The sequence below is a fragment of the Panthera pardus genome, unplaced genomic scaffold, assembly GCF_024362965.1.
Source record: "Panthera pardus isolate Hobbes unplaced genomic scaffold, ASM2436296v1 HiC_scaffold_17, whole genome shotgun sequence".
In the NCBI taxonomy this organism is placed as follows: Eukaryota; Metazoa; Chordata; class Mammalia; order Carnivora; family Felidae; genus Panthera; species Panthera pardus.
The window spans coordinates 149,316,131-149,333,153 of record NW_026526732.1 but is presented as its reverse complement, the minus strand read 5'-3'; the positions used below and the strand labels follow the sequence as shown (position 1 = coordinate 149,333,153).

Genomic DNA, 17,023 nt, shown 5'->3' with positions numbered 1-17,023 from the left:
CACTGTGCTCTCACAGCCATTTGGAAGGTAGCAGAGCTCTCCTTGCTCACCTGTGAGGGCCTCAATGTGGGCAGGACCCACACGCTGCTGGCCATGGAAACCATACAGGGTCACCAGGTATCTGTGGTCAGATTCCAGGCCAGTAAGGATGATGTCATTCCGGTCACCATCTACTTTGACTACTTGGAGTTGCCCATCTTTGTCTGTGTACTGGACCTCAAAGGAGTCAAAATCTCCCTCCATCACTGTCCAGGAGAGATGCAAGGTGTCTGGCGTGGCTTCCTCCACAGTCACCTCCCCTAGGCGGGGCTCAGGCCCTGGAGGACCTAGGGCCTCAGTTTCGATATCTTCTCTGGAGGCTGGTTCAGAGAGACAGGGAGAGATGGGTGACCGGTCTGTCATTGCAAGACTCTCCAAGAAGAGAGAACGAGGGAAAGAGTGAAGGACGTGATGGCAAGAGTTCAGCAATAAAAAGGACCAACTATGATACAGGGGGATGAATTTCCAAGGGATTGGAAACCAAGCACAAAATATGTATTGTACGTTCTGTTAAAAGAGATGCTTACAAAGGCAAAACTGTAAGGAGAGAAAACAGTTAGTGGCTGCCAGAGGCTGGGTTCGGGAAAACTGATTGCAAAGGGGCATGGGGAAATGGGTTTCTTGGGTCAATGGAAATGTTTTATATCTCAGTTGTTGCAATGGTTTCATGACTTAGACATTTACCAACACTCATTGTTCACACAGAATTGTATGTAAATTATGCCTCGATAAACCTCATCCCTTCCCCTAAAAGAAGGGAAATGGGAAGCTCAGAAATCCCCTGGCTGGGTCAGGCCAGGCGAGCTGAAGCCAGAAGGAGGGACGGCATACTCTGGCCACAGCCTCACTCACCAGTCATGGCGATGGCAGAGATGGGACCCACACGTTTGCCCTGGTGCAGTCCGTACAGCAGGAGCTTATACCTGCGGTTTGGGTCCAGGCCCGGGATGCGGACCTCCCTGAGGCTGCCCTCCACAGGCACCACCTGCGGCTGCCCATCTCTGTCCTTGTACTGGACCACAAAGGAGTCAAACTGGCCCTCAGGGACTGTCCACGAGAGGCTCACAGAGTCTGGGGTCACGCTGGTCACCTGTAGCTCCTCCCCAAGATGGGGCTTTAGGGGATGCTTTGCTTTAGCATCATCCACAGCACTCCGGATCTCTGAGATGGAGACAGAAAGGAAAGAGCTGCGTGTTTCTGGTGGCCTGGGTGAACTCAAAGGGCAGGACTGAGAGGTCTGCAGACAGGGCTTTGCCACAGCTGAGTCCTATAGGGCCAGTGCTATGGGATTGTGCAAGGAGAATAACAACTGTGATGGCAGCCACCACAAGTGGCCACCTGCTTCCCTGGCCTGGCAGGTTGCTGATGCCTTCCCTGGGGGAGTCCCAGGAGCAGAGCCTGGCCCTGCAGGGCATGTTCTCACCTGTGGTGCCTTCGGCAGTGAGGGGGCCATGGCGCCTCTTGCCCAGGAGCCCATAAAGGAGGAATCTGTACTTGCGGCCAGTGTCCAGAGGGGTGATGGTGACTGAGCGCTCATAGCCCTCCACAGGCACCACTTGGGGCCCATCCCTGTCCTTGAACTGGACAACAAAGGAGTCAAAGTGGCCCTCGGGGACTGTCCAGGAGAGGCGCAGTGAGTCCAGGGTGGGATCTGTCACCCACAGCTCCCCAAGGCGGGGCGGGGCCCCAAGGCTGGCGTCACCTTGGGCAGCTAAAAGAGAGGAAAGATTCTTATGTTTATTTTTTTCCAGGATGACTCTTTGACTACTTCCCGCTAGAGCTGGAAAAACCCAGGACTGCCCAAATGATCAGTGCTTCCCCAAAATATTTCCATCACCCTCCCATCTCTGCTACCGTCCCCAACTGGCTCATGCCTCCCTCCACTTAGCCAGTGTGACATCTCCGGGAAAAAAGAATCCCTAGCTTCCTGCTTATCTTATTCCTCCAACTTTCCAGACTCTTCCCGCCTACTAAAGACTATTTTCCTAGTAGGGTGCATCTTGGTTTACTTATTTTCTTTTACCAAGAAGTCTACCCTTTGTGATTTGACTGGCCCCTGGGGAAATTCTGAGGGTCCTGGGGACATCAGAGGGGGCACAGGATCCCCAATGAGTGCAGACAGCAGGTGGGAAAGCAGGATGTTATGATGGAGGTGGCCCTCACAGGACCTGGGAAAGTAGTGGGGGCTGCCAACTTGGGGTCAGGGGAGGAGAAGGGGAGCTCACATGGAGAAAGGATCTGGTGTCTGTCCCAAAGCCATCCTGAGGCCTGAGAAGGAGCTGGCCCACTGCCTTCTTGGCCAGAGAGGACGCTGACAGCATTGTTATTGCTAGAGTTTTCTGGCATCAGGGAGCCCCCAGGGGCAGGGGAGGGCCTGGACTGAAACCCAGGAAAGGGGCACAGCTGGGCTGGAATTGACTGAGACTGGCTGGGCAGCCAGCCCTGGGCTCCTCTGGTTCCCAGTTTCTGAGGCTCCAGGAAGAGGCCACAGGAGGGAAAGGGTCCTCTGGGGGCTGCAGTTAGGGGATGCAACGAGCATAAGCCAGTAGCATAAGAAAACTGGGTGATGGCAAAACTCTCAGGAGGTGACAGCTGCACAAGGTTGATGGCGGCAAGACCCAGGCAGGCAGAAAGGGCTCCTGGCTCCCTTCACCCCTCCCCCAGCACCCCCAGTCTGTCCCACCTTCCAGGAAGTGTTCTGAAGGGGCTTCCCCCATTCAACAGAAGTGGAAATTATGAAAAGAGAGAAAAAATCAACCTGCAGAGCAGACCCAGGAACTGGGCTCGTTTTCCTTGAACTGGGGCAGGCAGTGTGGCTTTTCTTTTCTTTTCTTTTTTAAGTATTTATTTATTAATTTGAGAGAGAGACAGAGCGTGAGGAGGGGAGAAGCAGAGAGAGAGGGAGACACAGAATCTGAAGCAGGCTGCAGGCTCTGAGCTGTCAGTCAGCACTGAGCCCGATATGGGGCTCGAACTCACAGACTTCGAGATCATGACCTGAGCCAAAGTCAGACTCTCAACCGACTGAGCCACCCAGGGGTCCCACTGTGGCTTTTCAAATGAATCAAAAGAGATGGACAGAGGGCAGACCAGCAGAAGGAAAGAGATAAGGCAGTGTGAAAAATGGTGGGAAGGCCGCTGGGGGGCTGGAGGGCTCTCACCTGTCTTTGCCTCCACAGAGACTGGGCTGCGTCTTTTCCCATCCTGAATCCCAAAGAGCAGGAACTTATATTTCCTACTGGGCTCCAGGCCAGGGATGGTGACCTCGCGCTGGTCTGCGGCCACAGGCACCACCTGGGGCTGCCCATCCCTGTCTTTGTACTGGACCACAAAGGAGTCGAATTCACCCTCAGGGACCGTCCACGAGAGGCTCACAGAGTCCTGGGTCAGGTCTGTCACTGTCAGCTCCCCGAGGCGTGGCTCCTGGGGGGACTCTGTGGTTGGGGCTGGAGGGAGGGGAGCTAGGATCCAGGAAAACAAAGAACATGGCTGAGGTCTTGGGCAGGAGAACTTCCCCCTTGAACTTCTGGCCTCCCAGGGCCTCAAGGGATCCTTAAACTAAGATGAGAAACAGTTACATCCATATTTTCCCTGACCTGTAACTGAAATGTAGCATTTCCTTCAATGATGAATATAGGTGACAAACCACTGAGGTACCAGCAGTACCTGTGACTTTGTTCTATTAGGAATCAACAGATGTTTTCCCATCACCTTAGAATTACTACAGAAATTTCAAAATACCATTTACTCTCATGACCAACTACTTCTAAACATGGGTATGTTATTATACAATCCTCTAACTCTTATTATTTAATGAATAAAGAAGTTCCTGTATTACTAAATCATAAGTTTGAATTTAAAATATTTTGATAATTGAATATCAATATAATTGGCTTCCTCTGTAATCCTATGCCTTTATTTTATAGATTTTAAAACACTGCTCTGAGGGGTGCCTGGGTGGCTCAGTCAGTTGAGAGTCTGACTTCAGCTCAGGTCATGACCTTGAGATTACGGGTTCGAGCCTCATGTCAGGCTCTCCGCTGTCTACATGGAGCCTGCTTTGGATCGTCTGTCCCCCCTCTCTCTCTGCCCCACGCCCCACTCACTCTCTCTGTCTCTCTCAAATAAACTTAAAAAAATAAACTTGGGGCGCCTGGGTGGCTTGGTCGGTTAAGCGTCCGACTTCGGCTCAGGTCATGATCTCACGGTCCGTGGGTTCGAGCCCCACGTCGGGCTCTGTGCTGACAGCTCAGAGCCTGGAGCCTGTTTCAGATTCTGTGTCTCCCTCTCTCTCTGCCCCTCCCCTGTTCATGCTCTGTCTCTCTCTGTCTCAAAAATAAACAAACGTTAAAAAAAATTTTTTTAAATAAAAAAAATAATAAACTGAATTTAAAAAAGATAATAAAACACTGCTCTGAGAGGGGTCCATGGGTTTCACCAGACACTGGCAGAAGAAACGGCGGCAACCTGTGCCCAGGAAGCTAAGAGCAAGGGCCACTTCTGGGAGGAAGGCAGGCTATAGCACCCAGGGTGCTAAGGGCCTCTGAGGAGAGATTCAAGGGATGCGTGCCATTTAAGCTCAACTAGAAAAAAAGGGCATCAGGGGAAGGTGGCAGCTGTGTCCAGGTCACAGCAGGGTTGTAAAGAGAAAGGAAGGAAACAGCTGTGGGCAATCAGGGGAGACAAACAGTCTGCAACTGGATTTAGATCAAATGGAAGCAAGACATTCCTGCCTGGGGGAAAGGGCAGAATGGAGATGGGGACTGGGAGGGCAGGGAAGATTCTAGCTGGGGAAGACGCCAAGGGGCCAGGGAACAGAGTAAGGTGCCTGTGACCTCAGGAAGGACCTGTGGAAGCCACTGAGGCAGGATCTCAGAGAGGGTTGTGGGGTGGGGAGGATTCTGGGTAACCAGGGATGGGGACTGCCTCATCCCTGCTCACTCACCGGTCACAGCTACCACAGAGAGGGGGCCCACACGCTGGCCACCATGCAGCCCATAGAAGTTCATCTTGTATTTGCGTGCAGGCTCCAGGCCGGGGATGGTGACCTCACGCTGGTCTGAGGCCACAGGCACCACCTGGGGCTGCCCGTCCCTGTCCTTGTACTGGACCATGAAGGAGTCAAACTGGCCCTCTGGGACTGTCCATGCGAGGCCCACGGAGTTGGGGGTCACATCTGTCACTGTCAGCTCTCCCAGGTGTGGCTCCAGGGTGGGCTCCGTGGCTGGAGTCTCTTCCGGTTGTGGAGCTGATAGAGACGGTGGGAGACCGTTAGGAAAAGCCCCTCTTTCCCTTGTTAGTAGTTATGTCTGTTGTTTTTGTGGTGCCCACGAGGTGGTTCTGATTAAAACTACACTAATTTGGCAACATCTGTCCGGCCACAACCCCTCACTCAGTCCCTGCCAGGATCTGGGGCTGTGCTGGGGCTGGGGAGGGGTATGCACCGTCACTGAGACCCTGGTAAAGTGGCTGAACTTCCCTTGTGCGTCAGTGCTCCAAGTCCCCTCTCCCGGGACCCGCAGACTCAGTGTTTGCCTGACATCTTCGTTGGGTGCCTGGTCTGTGTCTCAAACTCATTAAGTCCAAAACCGGGCTCAGAGACTCCCCACCCGCCACACCTGCTCAGTCCACAGCCTCCCCACATTGGCAAAGCCACAACTTCATTCTGGGCATTGTCCGAGTCCTCTCACACCCCACATCTAGCCTGTGAGGAAATTCTGTTGTCCCCTTCAGCAGCTGATGCCCCCTCACTAACTCTGCCCCGCTGCCTCCATCCCCAAGCACCAAGTGCCACCGGCTCTTACTGGGCTACCAGGGTCTCCTAAATCACCTCCCTCCTCCACCCTCATCCTGCCTCCGATCAATGTTAGTCAGAGCCTGTTCCCAAAATGACTTCCATCTCACTCAGGGCAAAAGCCTCTGAGGTCCCAAGTGATTGATCATCTCTCACATATCCCCCTCCCCCCATTCCAAACATTCCTGGCTTGCCCACAAATGGTCAGGGCACTTTCCCTCTGCCCTGGATCTTCTTCCCAAAGGCCTGCGTGCCTTGTCCTCTCCCTCCTTCCCTTAGAGAGGCCATTTCCTACCCCCTTTCTACCGATTCACCATCTCGCCTGCTGGACTTGGCTTTTCTCTCCAGGGCTAATCACTGTCACGTTCAGTAGCGCTGACAGATTTGTGCAGTTTGGTGTCTGTTTCCCTCTGCTAGAATGTGACCTCCATGGGCAGGGGCTTAGCCTTGCTCACGGCTGTGTCCCCAGCACCTGGCACACTGTGGGTGCTCCACAAATGCTTGTTAAATTACTGAGTGGTCTGCACGACTCTGCTGGGAAAGGCTGAGCTCAGAACCTGTTGGTCCCCACTGCCCCAGAATCAGCTGAGTGTGGGTGGCATTCCTCAATAGTGACCAAATCTGGAAGGTGGTCCCAAGAAGTAAAACAGTGGAGGAGGCTGCTGGGTGTGGTTCCCAAGAGCTGTTTTCTCTGGCGTCTGCAGGAGGATAAGACTAAGCTCCAGACAGATAAAACCTGCTTTAAAAATGGGTCGTTGGTGAGGCCTCAGAAAGAAATGATTCTGAGGGGGGAGGGCAGGGCTGAAGGCAGCTTAAGGTGGGTGGGAGTGGCTGCATCTACTCAGTACCAGGTATGAGAGCTGGTATTGTATTTCATGTTCCTTCTACCTTTGATAGGTCCTGTAGCATCCATTGCCTGCTCATTTGTGCCCTGTCTGTACTTCTTTCTGTAAGGAAGAGAAACTGTCCCTCACTGTCAAATAAGCCTTACTGTTGTGGCTTGGCTTACCTGGAAAAGGTAGAACTACAACTACCCATGGGCATGCCAGTACCATGTTGCATTTGACGTAATCTTTTTCTAATTTAGAAATGTTTCTTTTCTTCCTTCCTTTCTTCCTTCCTTCTTTCTCTTTTCTTCCTTCCTTCCTCCTTCCCTCTCTGTCTCTCCTTTCTGTCCTTCCTTCCTTCTTTCCTTCCTTCCTTCCTCCCTCCCTTCCTCTTTCTTTCCTTTCTTTTTCTTTCTTCCTCCCTCCCTCCCTTTTTCTTCTTTCTTTCTTTCTTTCTTTCTTTCTTTCTTTCTTTCTTTCTTTCTTTCTTTCTTTCCTTCCTTTCAGTAGGCCTCATGCCCAGCACAGAGCTCAATGCAGGGCTCAAATTCATGACCCTGAGATCAAGACCTGAGCTGAGATCAAGAGTCACACACTTAACTGACTGAGCCACCCAGAGGCCCCTAGAAATGTTTCTAATAGGCTATGTACATATTTTCTCCTGGCAGTGGTACAGCATGTGCTTTATGCCAGGCACAGCCCCTTGGTCAGCTCAGCAGGCTCCAGCTACCCATCACTTTTCCTACTCTGATAATGGAGCTAACTGAAGAACAAAAAGAAATTAGGAGTAGAAGGTTCTGTAAACTAAGCCAGCCAAGTCACTGTAAGGTTGGGCTTTGTGGGAGTACAGAAACCATGCTCTGAAAACTTGTTTTTCTGCTTTTAAGTGTTTAATCTTCCTCCTTATACTAAAAGTTGTTTTGAAAAAGGTGTGTCTGTTTCAGTGAGCAAAGGGAAAAGAGAGGCCCCTTCCTGTGACCGAGGTGGGCAAATCAGCAGGAGAATAGCCAAGTCCCAGAGGTCTGCCTTGGTTCTGGTCCCCAGCTGCTGAGACCCTGGAGGGATTCCCCAGGCTGCTTCCTCTGTGGTGCCCAGGTGGCCCCAACCTGGGCCCGAGGCAGGGAGTGGAACGGATGTCCCTCTTTGCTTCAAAGTCACTCACTGGATGAGTGGTAAAGAAAGTTTCCAGCTACTGATGGAGAGGCCCAATGCCTCATGCACATCCGACCACCTAAGCAGCTAAACCAGCCAAAGAGGACAGAGCAAACCCCAGACTCAGGATAATTATAATCATCTTTGTGGCAACACTGGCAGCATGTGTACTCTGTGCCTGCCCTTTCTTAGTGCTTCATGTCTGTTAACTCATTTAATCCTCACTACAATTCTGTGGGCGGCTGTTACTGTCCTCATTTTACACATGAGGAAACAGGCACAGAAAATTTAAAATTGTTAAAGGTCACAAAGCTGGTTATATCCCAGTCCCTGGCAAACTGCTCTTTTTAGGTCCTCCCTCGGTAAGGGGCAGGGTAGGAGGAGGTGGTGGGGGCAAGGGGTCATACTACCACTGCAGCAAGGGAGAGCAATAGCCACAGGAAGGCTGGGGGCCACTGGCGGGAGGAAAAGGAAGCAGGCCCTAGCTCTCACTCACCAGTCACGCCCACGGTGGACACGGGGCCCCAGCGCTGCCCCCTGTGCAGGCCATACAGGTGCATCTTGTACTTGCGCCCCGGCTCCAGGCCCCCGACGGTGACCTCACTCTCCTCACCCCCGACACGCACCACCTGGGGCCGCCCGTCCCTGTCCTTGTACTGGACAGTGAAGGAGTCGAAGTGGCCCTGGGGGACGGTCCACGAGAGGCTCAGCGAGTCTGGGGACGATCCTGTCACTGTCAGCTCCCCCAGCAGGGGCTCCTCGGGGGACTCTGGGGCCTCCGTGCTGGGCTCTGTGGGGCCGGGGGTCTCCTCCACCTCGGTGGGGCTGGGTGTCTCCTCCACAACCTCCTGGGGGGCTGAGAGAAGAGATGAGGATACAGACTTACAGCCTAACTTGCTTTGTTGGCGAATTATGACAATCAAGTATATCCAGCAAATAAAGTCCTCAAGCCATAGGCTTTGGGGTTCGGGTAGCATTTGTATCAGCCATTCAGTAACTCATTGGAGAGAGTTGAGACAGGCCCCTGAACCCTGTAGATACTGCTGGCAGGAATTGTACTGGTGGATTCTGTGGGGGTGACCGCAGTCTGAGAAAAGAGCTGAGATGGGAAGAAAGGAAATTCTGGGGAACTTTCTCCCATGTCCTCTGACAGTGCTGAAATCGAGGGGGCAGTAAGGCGTCTTCACATTTGCCTTCTTCCCTTTCAGCTCCACACCTCCCTAGGGCTTTCCAGCTGCCCCACCCCACTTACCAAGACACCAGACAGAATCTACCTTGGCTAGGGCCTCCCTGGACAGTCCTGTCCCTCCTTCTACTTCAGACAAGAGTGGGAGAAAGATTTGGGGTAGAAGGCTAGGGAGGGCCATGCTCTTCCCTAGTGGGGTCTAGAATCACAGCCCTGAGGGTACCTATCCACTGTCTGGCAACTAGGTCTCTGCTGAGGCTCCATGGAGACGGGAGACTGGCTTCTGTAACCCACTCCCTGGTCCACAGGGTATTACTCAGGGGACAGGAGATTGAAGAGGGAGGAGGCAACAATGGGGAAGTTAGGGAGATAAAGGAGACAAAAAAGGATACTGGGAAGGGAGAGAATCAGGGAGAAATAGCAGCTCATTCTTTTTTTTTTTAATTTTTAAATGTTTATTTATTTTGAGAGAGAGAGAGAGAGAGAGAGCGAGAGCGGGAGAGGAGCAGAGAGAGAGGGGAAGACAGAATCTGAAGCAGGCTGCAAGCTCTGAGCTGTCAGCACAGAGCCTGACACAGGGCTCGAACCCACAGACCATGAGATGATGACCCAAGCCGAAGTTGGATGTTTGACTGAGCCACCCAGGCACGCCCCTAGCAGCTCATTCTTATAAGTTTCGATGTGCCAGGCACTGTTCTAAGTATGTATGTTTGTACGTTAACTGATTTAATTCTAATGACTCTGTGAAGCAGTAGTGACCGTTATTATCCTCATTTGACAGATGAGAAAGCTGAGGTACAGAGAGATTTAGTAATTTGTGCAAGGTCCATAGGGAATAAACTGTAGAGCTAGGATTAAAATCCAGGCAGTTGGATCCAGAGCCCATGCTCCCACCCATGATGCTGCAAAACCACAGAAATGGTGCTGACCCAGGGCGGCGGGCAGGGGGGCTGGACAGGTGGGAGAATGAGGGGAAGTAGGGGGACTGAGAGGGAGCCCTTTGCCCTGCTCCCAGGTGGCTGGGAACCAGGGATGTGGGGGCCTGGGAAGAGGCCTTTTCATGCCAGAAACATGGGAAACACGGGACTCTTGTTCCTTGGATCTGCCAGCTCTGAACAGGGCAAGCAATGGCGGGAAGGTGCAGGGAGCCCGCAACAGAAGCTCAGAAATGACAGCACCCCAAGCCAGGCCATGATAGGGGAAGCAACACAGTGGCTGAGGATATCTGTGGAGAGGACAGCCTGGGGCGGAGGGATGATTCCGGGCATTCGGAATGGGAAAAATGAGGCCGGTTCTTGGAGATGGAGGAGCACAGCTGAGGAGAAGGTCAGGGGCTGCTGGCTGGGTGAGAAGTCCTGGGATGTGGGGAAGTCCAGGGTAGAGGCTTGGCAGAACTGGAGCCCAGAAAGAGAAGGTGGAGAGAAGTACGAAGGAGTCCCGGGGCCAGGTCCTGCCCAGAGGACCGGGGGCTGGCAGTGGAGGGAGGCCTGTGTGGCCCTGACTCACCTGTGACAGCCACCACAGACACAGGCCCCACACGCTGCCTGCCATGAAGCCCATAGAGGTTCATCTTATACTTCCGGTGCGACTCCAGGCCAGGAATGGTGACCTCGTTCTCATCACCCCTGACGGGCACTGCCTGGGACTGCCCCTGAGCGTCCTTGTACTGGACCATGAAGGAGTCGAAGGAACCTTGGGTCACTGTCCAGGACAGGTGCAGGGAGTCTGGGGTCACACGAGTCACCATCAGTTCCCCCAGCAGGGGCCGCTCTGGGGACTCTGGGTGGAGGAGCTCCTCTCTCTTCTCTGAGGCTGTAAATAAGAGGATCCACTGAGGGCTATACTGGCAGCCCCAGATTGGTGTTTGGGGTTCGGAGGGGTTGTCATACCTGGCGGGTGGGTCACTAATCAATCAGCATGAGTGCTGAACTCCTGGGAAGTCTGGCAGAGCCAGGGTATGATACATCTTCTGGGCCTCGGGGAACAACTGAATGGGATGGAAGGGACCCAGCAGTACAGGGGAGGCTGGCTATCCCTCAGCCTGGGAGTGGGGCCAGGATTCAGAGTCCGCCATCTCACTGGGAGGCCCCAGCTGGTTCCTGGCTGAGGGCAAGGGTGTGGAAGGCTGGGAGGGGTCATGGGGGAGCTTAGGTAGTTGCCCCTCACCTGTGGTGCCATCAGCTGTGAGGGGGCCGTGCCGCTTCTTGTTGGCAATCCCAAACAGAGTGAATCTGTACTTGTGGTCAGGGTCCAGGGAGGAGACAATGACCGAGCGCTCAGGCCCTTCCACGGGCACCAGCTGGGGCTGTCCGTTCCTGTCCCTGTATTGGACTACGAAGGAGTCAAACTGGCCCTCAGGGACAGTCCAAGAGAGGTGCAGTGAATCTGGGGTGGGATCTGTCACCCACAGCTTTCCCAGGCGGGGTGGAGTCACTGAGCTGGGATCACTCTGAGGCACTGAGAGGAAGGGTAGAGAAAAGGAGGAACACAGGTCAAAGGAGAAGGGAGATCCATCTCCCACATTGGGATGCTGGGTGAGGTTGTGCAGGCTGTTCCCTGCACAAAGGCGCATGGCTGAGGGAGGACCAAGAGACTAAAATTCAGCCAGCCTCTCCTTGCCAAGCTGTGTGCCCTGGCATGGGGCTACGCTCACCTAGAGAAGGGGTGCCTTCTTCTAAATGGCACAGAAGCACCTTATGGACTAGTGCGGCCCTGAATCTATCCGCAGCCTAGTGACGGACTTCAGAGAGAAGGGAGCCCAGCCATCCCTTTCTGTGTCTCCGTAGCCAGGGAAGCCTTCCAGGACAATCTCTACTGCTTCCAGGCTTAACTACTAGCTGCTCTCTCCTCCAAGAGAGCGAAGTGCGATCTTTGGAGCGTTTTACTATGGGAGAGTCTTCCACACCTGTGCTCTGGGCCCCACTTCCTCCTTTCTCACACCGCACCACCAACCCCTCACTCCCTGCCACTGTGCCCTCAGCATTGATAGGAGCTCCTCCTCTCAGTTGCTAGCTCTCTCCAGCTTCCACCCTCCCTCCTTGCTCTCTCTTCCTTGCCCAGATTCCAGAAAGAGACGTCTATACTGGTTGTAGCCATGTCCGCACCTCCATCACCCTCTCAATCCGGCTCCACCTTCCACTGGCAGCTCTCCCCGGGGTCAGTGGTGGCCTCGCCATTGCTAAGTCCTGCGGACGCTCTGTAGCCCTGAATCACTCTTATGGAATCTGACATGTCTGGCCACACCCTTAATTTTGGCATCCAGGACACCACTCTCTCTGGCCGTGCCCCTCTCCCCAGATCACCTCCTTGGGCTACGTTGCACGCTCCTCTTTCTCTGCTCGGGCCCTGAGTGCTGTCCATCTCCAGGGTTCCAGCCGCCCCGTCTCTTCTCCCCCTACAACCTCACTCTGGCTCCTGCCCATTGGCACCGAGGACACCCAAGCACCCTCTTCAGGCCTTCTCTCTGCCCTCCAGACCTGTGAGGGCAGCAGAGATAACCCCTCAGCCCACCACTTTCTGCTTGAGTGCCCTCTCCCTCTCAGTGCCTTGACTCTCCTCATCCATAAATGGGTATGTCTCATGGGGCTGCTGTAGGCAGTAAGTGTGATGACGCACTTAGAACATCTTAAACACATTTGACAGTTAAATGCTCACGCTGTGCTGTTCCTCACCTCTGCTGTCCCTTGCCTCAGGGAATGGAACTGTTTGATCTAGAACATGGGAGTTCCTGGGCCTCCTCATCATCCTTCACCTCCCACACCCAGCCTCACTGCCACCCTTCCAGCCAGGCCAGCATCATTTCCTGCTGGCTCTTAACTCACTTCTCCAGCTATTCTCTGCAGCAGCCTCAGTGTTATTTGTAAGATAAGCATGAAATCATGTCACTCCCACTTAAAACCCTTCAGAGGCCCCCTGGGGCCCTCAAATAAGTGCCAAGCTCCTCAGTCAGACACACAAGACCAGTCGCTTCAGCTCTCCAGGTACCCTGCTCTCCATCCAGAGGAAACAGATTGTACAGGGCCACACTCACTGTCACCTCATTCTCCATGGCTCCCTCTGTCTGCACTGCCCTCCTCAACCTCTCTGCCTGACCTGCCACTATTTTCCCTTCGGGATTCACCTCAGGCACCACTGCCTCCAGGAAGCCTTCCTGGAGTTCCCAAAGCACTGGGAAGACCTCCTTCAAGACTTTGCACGGGGGCAGAGATAGGAGTGTGTGTGAAGGCTCTCACTCACAGATCTTGGCTTCAGCCACCAGGGGGCCATGCCTCTTCTTGCCCAGGAGCCCATATAGCACAAATTTGTACTTGCGGCCAAGGTCCAGGTTGGTGATGAGGGCCGAGCGCTGGGACCCCTCCACAGGGACAACCTGGGGCCCGTCCCTGTCCTTGTACTGGATCACGAAGGAGTCGAACTCGCCCTCAGGGACCGTCCATTGCAGGAGCAGGGAGTTGGAGGCCATGCCAGTCACTGTCAGCTCACCCAGATGTGGCGGGGCCAAGGGCTTCCCAGGCTTTGCCCCATCCCTGTCTGGAATGTGGGGAACAAAAGTAAAGCAGTTGGATTCAACCCCTGCCTTGTCCCTGGTCTCCTTCCCTTTCCTCAGCCCATTAGGTCCCTCCTTCCTGGACAGCTCCCTCCCTCAAAGCTTCCGTTTTCCTACCCTCAGCCCTCTGTGAGTAGCCAGCCATCTCTGTCTGGAATGAGAACTTTAGCCCTTCCCTTGTGCTAGCCTCCCTGCCCCTCACAAAGGTCCCAGTCTCTCTCCATACCAAGACCTTTGAGGGAGTTTCAGGTCCCCCTGGTTCTTCCTGAGTCAAAACCTCCTCATTGCTGTTTTGGAGCAGCTGAAGACTCCTCCACCCACTTGGACTTTTCTCTCCCTCACCACCCTCTCTCCTAGTGCTGAGCTTGATCTGGAGTGGCAGAGAGCGACTTACCCTAGTCCCGTAAAGAGGGACCAGGAGGGAACACGAGAGTCGGGAAGCCCAGGCCCTATCCCTCACTGTTTCCACAAACCTCACCCATCTCTGATGCCCTGCTGGCTGTGGAGTCCCCCACGCTAAAGAACTTCCATCCCCGGGAGAAACTGGCTGATGGGACCATGGAGCACTGTCCACTGCAGGCCAGGCTCCCAGGGTGGTGGGCTACCATCCCAGTGAAGGGATGGCGGGGGCTGTGGGGAAGAGAAGGGGAAGAGGGGGCTAAGGGTCAGTATCCTCAGGGCTAGAGGCCTTCCCACACCTACCCACAGAGATCTGTGGGGTGGGAGGGACAGAGGGGTGACCAGGAATTGGGGAGGACACAGGCAAAGAAAGCTGCAGGTGGAGAGCCAGAAGCCTACAGCCTCTCTCCTTGACTCCCTGTCGTACCCTCTGACCTTCCTCCCATCTGCTATTCCCCTTCCCTACCCACCTTGCCATTGTTCTAAGACCCCCTCCATTCCTCTTTCCTCTGAACCCTCAACTGCAACCTTTTCTCTTCTTGTTTGCTTTTACCACTCCAACCCAAACACCAGCACTGCCCTTCAATCCTCTCCCACCTCAGAAGCCCTGATGGCCCAGCCCCTCCCCCGCCCTCAGGACACTAATCTGAACAGAGTTTAGGATATACCCATAATGCCTTGGTAGATAAGAGGGGCAGAGGACTCGCCCTCCGGGGGGACCCCACGAAGCGACAGCTCATAGGGGACGCCGGGAGGTGGTGAGGGCACCAGAGCCTGGCGGACGTCCCCTGGCAGTAGTTCCTCATGTGCCCCTGGCCCCTCGGGCACCCGGAGGCGCAGCTGGAAGTGGGCAAACGTGTCAGGCTGAGCAGTCCAAGCGACGCGGAGGTGCCCCGTCTTGTCTTTGCCCAGCACCCTCAACTCTCCTAGTTCCTGGGGGCGCTGCTGTAGTTCAGGGGCCCGGGCCCCTTGAGTGGTTGAAGGGCCTGAGGGAGGAGGCTCATCCGTGGCCGCCAAGAGGCCTGAGGGAGAGGACCCTGGGAAGGGGCAGGGAGAGAAAACAAGAGAGTCGAGAATGAGAGCCAGAAGGGAAATCCCAGCCCCCAGGTTCTGCCTTCTAGCCTCTCAGAGCCTATAGACCCTCCCTCTTCTGCTTCTGAGTCCACTCGCTGGACCACCTCATCCTTCCAAGGGTCTGCCCCATCCTCCCAACACCCCTGTCCACCCCATTCTTAAACAGACAAACCTGCAGGCAATAAATAAAAGAACTAAATCTGGCCATCCCTCCCCTCACAAGGCTCCTATGACCCCCAGCCCCACAGATTTCCATGTCCTTCCCTAAGTACATCCCCTTCCCTACTGGGTGGTGGTCGTGGCTTCCATTAGTGCTGCAGTGAGAAGCCTGGAAGAAAGGAGGAGATGTGGTGTTAGGGAAGGCGGATGCAAGTAGAGAGTGGGTAGTGAGGAGAGAGGGAAAAGAGGGTGTGTATGGGGGGTACATCCAGCTCAGGTGGCATCTGGGCCCTAGGGGGGAAGAACAGGTCCACAACCCTCCCCAGGGCAGCCAGAGAGCACCCCTCCCCTGAGCCCGGCATCGTTCCTGTGGAAGAGACAAGCATGAAGTGAGCCAGGAGGTCTGGAAAGACAGCTCAAGAAGCAGTGGTTTCACCTCTCACAGACACAAGCTGCCTGATGGTTTCAAGGCCATCCCCACGCCGCAGTCCCCATGTGTCCCTTTGAGGTCAAGGCCAAATTGTGGAAAATAGTAACCGCTGACCACAGCCTTCTGCCACCCTCACTACAGTGAGTCAGAGTTGAGGAGTGCTGGTTTCACTCCGGTAACCACCCCAACTGCTCCAGTGAGTTTTTGCAGACCCTCCCATCCCCCTAAATGCCCCTTCCCTTGCCCAGGATGGCAATCCTGACAAAGTGTCTGGGGAACCTTAAAGACCAGGTCTCCCTGGCCCCGGGTATGCCCGAGGGCCCTGGGGTGGAGATGGCTTTCTAGGAACACAGAAGGGCATGCTTTGTTGTGGAGTCCCCTGGAGCCTGGACCGGGAAGGGCTTGAAGGCCGAGGAGTGTGGTGGGTGGGGGTGGGGTGGCAGTCTGAGCAGTGAGGCAGTGGGAGGAACTCTTGGATGCAGACTCCAAAGGCAGGTGAGGCTGGGCAGGGAATGGGTGGTCCCGCGGCCCCAGCCCATGCTACCTGTGGTGGTGATGAAGGCGTAGGACTTGGAGGTCTGCCCTGCCCGCACCCCGTGGACCTCCACGTGGTAGGTGGTGCCGGGCCTGAGGTCGGGTAGGCTGACGGTGCGCGTGGTGCCCGGCACGGTCAGCTCCCCGCCGGGGCCCTCTGCCGGCGGCTGGGGCCGCCAACGCAGCACCACGCGCTCGAAGTGGCCGCGAAGCCCGTCAAGGGATACGAGTAGTGCGCCGTCCGCGGAACTGCCCAGGACCTCGGGCTTGGGGTGGCGGGGCGCAGCCACCCGATCGACGCCTTCGGGCGAGAGGCCGTAGATGCCCTGGTTGGAGTCCCGCTTCCAGGTGCCGGGGTCGGGGCTGGCGGTGGGGCGGGGGCGACGGGGATGGGGGGCCGGGGAGCCGACGGGGGCGGCAGCCGCCCGACGCCGCTGCAAGTATTCGTGGATGTGGCGCGCCACCGACGCGTAGGTCTGGTTGGCCCGCAGTGGGTAGCCATGAGCCCGCAGGTGGCGCTCCAGGTCTTGCACGGTGCCGCGGAAGCGGCCCAGCTCGGCGGTCAGGTTGCCCCACGCCCGCCGGGGGGGCTGCGGCAGGCTAGGCCCAGGCCGAGGCTCCTCCTCCCCATCCTCCGCGGGCCGCGAGGGCCTAGCGGGACGTGAGGGCCGAGGGGGCCGCGGGGCCGGAGCAGGCCGGGGGCGGGGCTTGGGGGGCGGGGCTGGGGGGCGAACCTCCGGGTAACTGTAGTGGCCGGGTGCTGCCGGGGGCAAAAAAGGGGGAAGGGGAGAGCAGGTCAGTGGCAGCCCCCCCTCCCCACCGCCCCTGCGCTCCTCCCCACGGCAGCCCCGCACTCCCTCCCCCCCCGCCCCGCCCCCAACCG

The 17,023-nt window shown here is 55.6% G+C and overlaps 1 protein-coding gene across 9 annotated transcripts in view; it reads right to left on the bottom strand.

Moving 5' to 3' along the window:
• Positions 1–17,023, bottom strand: part of TNXB (tenascin XB) — a 57,827-nt gene that overhangs the window by 21,530 nt on the left and 19,274 nt on the right. For 7 of the 9 annotated variants that reach the window (XM_053905206.1, XM_053905200.1, XM_053905204.1 and 4 more), the window contains exons 7-17: positions 16,151–16,900; positions 14,612–14,980; positions 13,235–13,528; positions 11,165–11,455; positions 10,505–10,810; positions 8,309–8,668; positions 4,985–5,287; positions 3,201–3,500; positions 1,463–1,750; positions 892–1,200; positions 51–359 (exon numbers count right to left, since the gene is read on the bottom strand). In XM_053905206.1, coding sequence (XP_053761181.1) covers positions 51–359; positions 892–1,200; positions 1,463–1,750; positions 3,201–3,500; positions 4,985–5,287; positions 8,309–8,668; positions 10,505–10,810; positions 11,165–11,455; positions 13,235–13,528; positions 14,612–14,980; positions 16,151–16,900 — 3,879 coding nt within the window. The remainder of the gene's footprint in view (positions 1–50; positions 360–891; positions 1,201–1,462; positions 1,751–3,200; positions 3,501–4,984; positions 5,288–8,308; positions 8,669–10,504; positions 10,811–11,164; positions 11,456–13,234; positions 13,529–14,611; positions 14,981–16,150; positions 16,901–17,023) is intronic. The other 2 variants (XM_053905202.1, XM_053905207.1) reach the window with 2 other exon arrangements.